This window comes from Stegastes partitus, unplaced genomic scaffold (genome assembly GCF_000690725.1).
Source record: "Stegastes partitus isolate 25-593 unplaced genomic scaffold, Stegastes_partitus-1.0.2 Scaffold1120, whole genome shotgun sequence".
NCBI classification, from domain to species: domain Eukaryota; kingdom Metazoa; phylum Chordata; class Actinopteri; family Pomacentridae; genus Stegastes; species Stegastes partitus.
In genome coordinates, this window is record NW_007578851.1 from 60,239 (window position 1) to 61,919 (window position 1,681).

General features: G+C 47.6%; 1 protein-coding gene across 1 annotated transcript in view; it reads left to right on the forward strand.

Annotated features, from left to right (window-relative positions):
• ak8 (adenylate kinase 8) overlaps nucleotides 1–867 on the forward strand; it is a 9,919-nt gene extending 9,052 nt beyond the window's left edge. The window contains exon 15 of the mRNA XM_008296329.1: nucleotides 606–867. Within this exon, the coding sequence (XP_008294551.1) occupies nucleotides 606–695 (90 nt within the window). The 3' untranslated portion in view covers nucleotides 696–867. The remainder of the gene's footprint in view (nucleotides 1–605) is intronic.
• The last annotated feature ends 814 nt before the right edge of the window (nucleotides 868–1,681 follow it).

Below are 1,681 nucleotides of genomic sequence, written 5' to 3' on the forward strand. Positions count from 1 at the left end.
CACCTGATACACCTGGACACACCTGAACACACCTGAACACACCTGGACACACCTGATACACCTGGACACACCTGAACACACCTGAACACACCTGGTACACCTGACACACCTGGACACACCTGAACACATCTGATACACCTGAACACACCTGAACACACCTGATACACCTGAACACCTGATACACCTGAACACACCTGATACACCTGAACACACCTGGACACACCTGATACACCTGAAACACTTGAACACACCTGATACACCTGGACACACCTGAACACACCTGGACACACCTGATACACCTGGACACACCTGAACACACCTGAACACACCTGATACACCTGATACACCTGAACACACCTGAACATACCTGGACACACCTGAACACACCTGATACACCTGAAACACTTGAACACACCTGATACACCTGGACACACCTGGACACACCTGACACACCTGAACACACCTGAACACACCTGATACACTGACGCAGTCAAACAGTCTGAGTTCATGGTAAAGCTGTGGCAGGAGGATGCTAAAACAAAAAAAAACAAGCAAATTAATGTATGTGTGTGTGTGTGTGTGTGTGTGTGTGTGTGTGTGTTCAGTCTGTGTATCCAGATGCCGTTCATATAGATGCTGATCAAGATCCTCACTCTGTGTTTGAGGCTGTGGAGAGCAAACTGACAGCCAACTGACTCACCTGGACTCACCTGGACTCACCTGGACTCACCTGGACAGCGTGAAGCCTCCATTTTATCCTCAATGTTCTTGGATTGTTTTGGAAAAAAGACACATATTTTCTTTTTTTGTGTCTTTTTGTGGAGGTTTTGTGTTTCTGTTGTCAGTAAACTATTGATGTTAAAGAGATCAATGAGTCTGTGTGAAGCAACTTCACAGAAGCTTTGAAATACACCATAAACACGCCATAAACACGCCATAAACACGCCATAAATACAACATCAGAAATCTGCAATCTTGATCTGCGGCTGCAGTGAAGCTTCACCACCGAAACACAATCTGATCACACAGAGCTGTCCCATGGTGTGTGTGTGTGTGTGTGTGTGTGTGTGTGTGTGTGCATCAGCAGGTTGTCGCCTGAGGCAGTCTCCATCTTTGAACTGTTTGTGTCTCAGAGTTCAGCAGTTTTCAGCTTCATCACATGAAAAACACCAAAATAATGAAAAAGATTCAGAAACGTTTCCGACAGGTTCGGAGTCGCCATGGAAACATGACGGCCCGATCATGTGATCAGCTCACCTGCACTGACGCACTACAGAGTTCATCACCGCCGTCCACAGGTCAGCACACCTGGACTGGACCGGTTCTGGAGGTCCGTCTGGTCCTGATGTTGGATCATAATTCTGGGTCCCTGCAGGATGAGCTTTATGATCGGACCGGTTCTGTCCGGTTCTGATTGTTCTCTCATCTGGTTCCTGGTGGATCCGGGTCAGTGACTGTCTGAGGTCCACTTCCCATCAGAACTTCTGTGTTTCTCCTGAGAGCGGTGTTCTGGGTTCCTCTGGAGCTGATGAAGGTGTTGATTGACAGCAGCGTCTCTTCTGTAAAGCGTCTCGTTTAAATCTGGTTGATCTGCGACGCTTCAGAGGAAAACTAAAATTAATCCTCAGCTTCAGTCCCAGAGGAGCTCCGACGGCGTCTATTATTAACCAGCAGAGAGGAG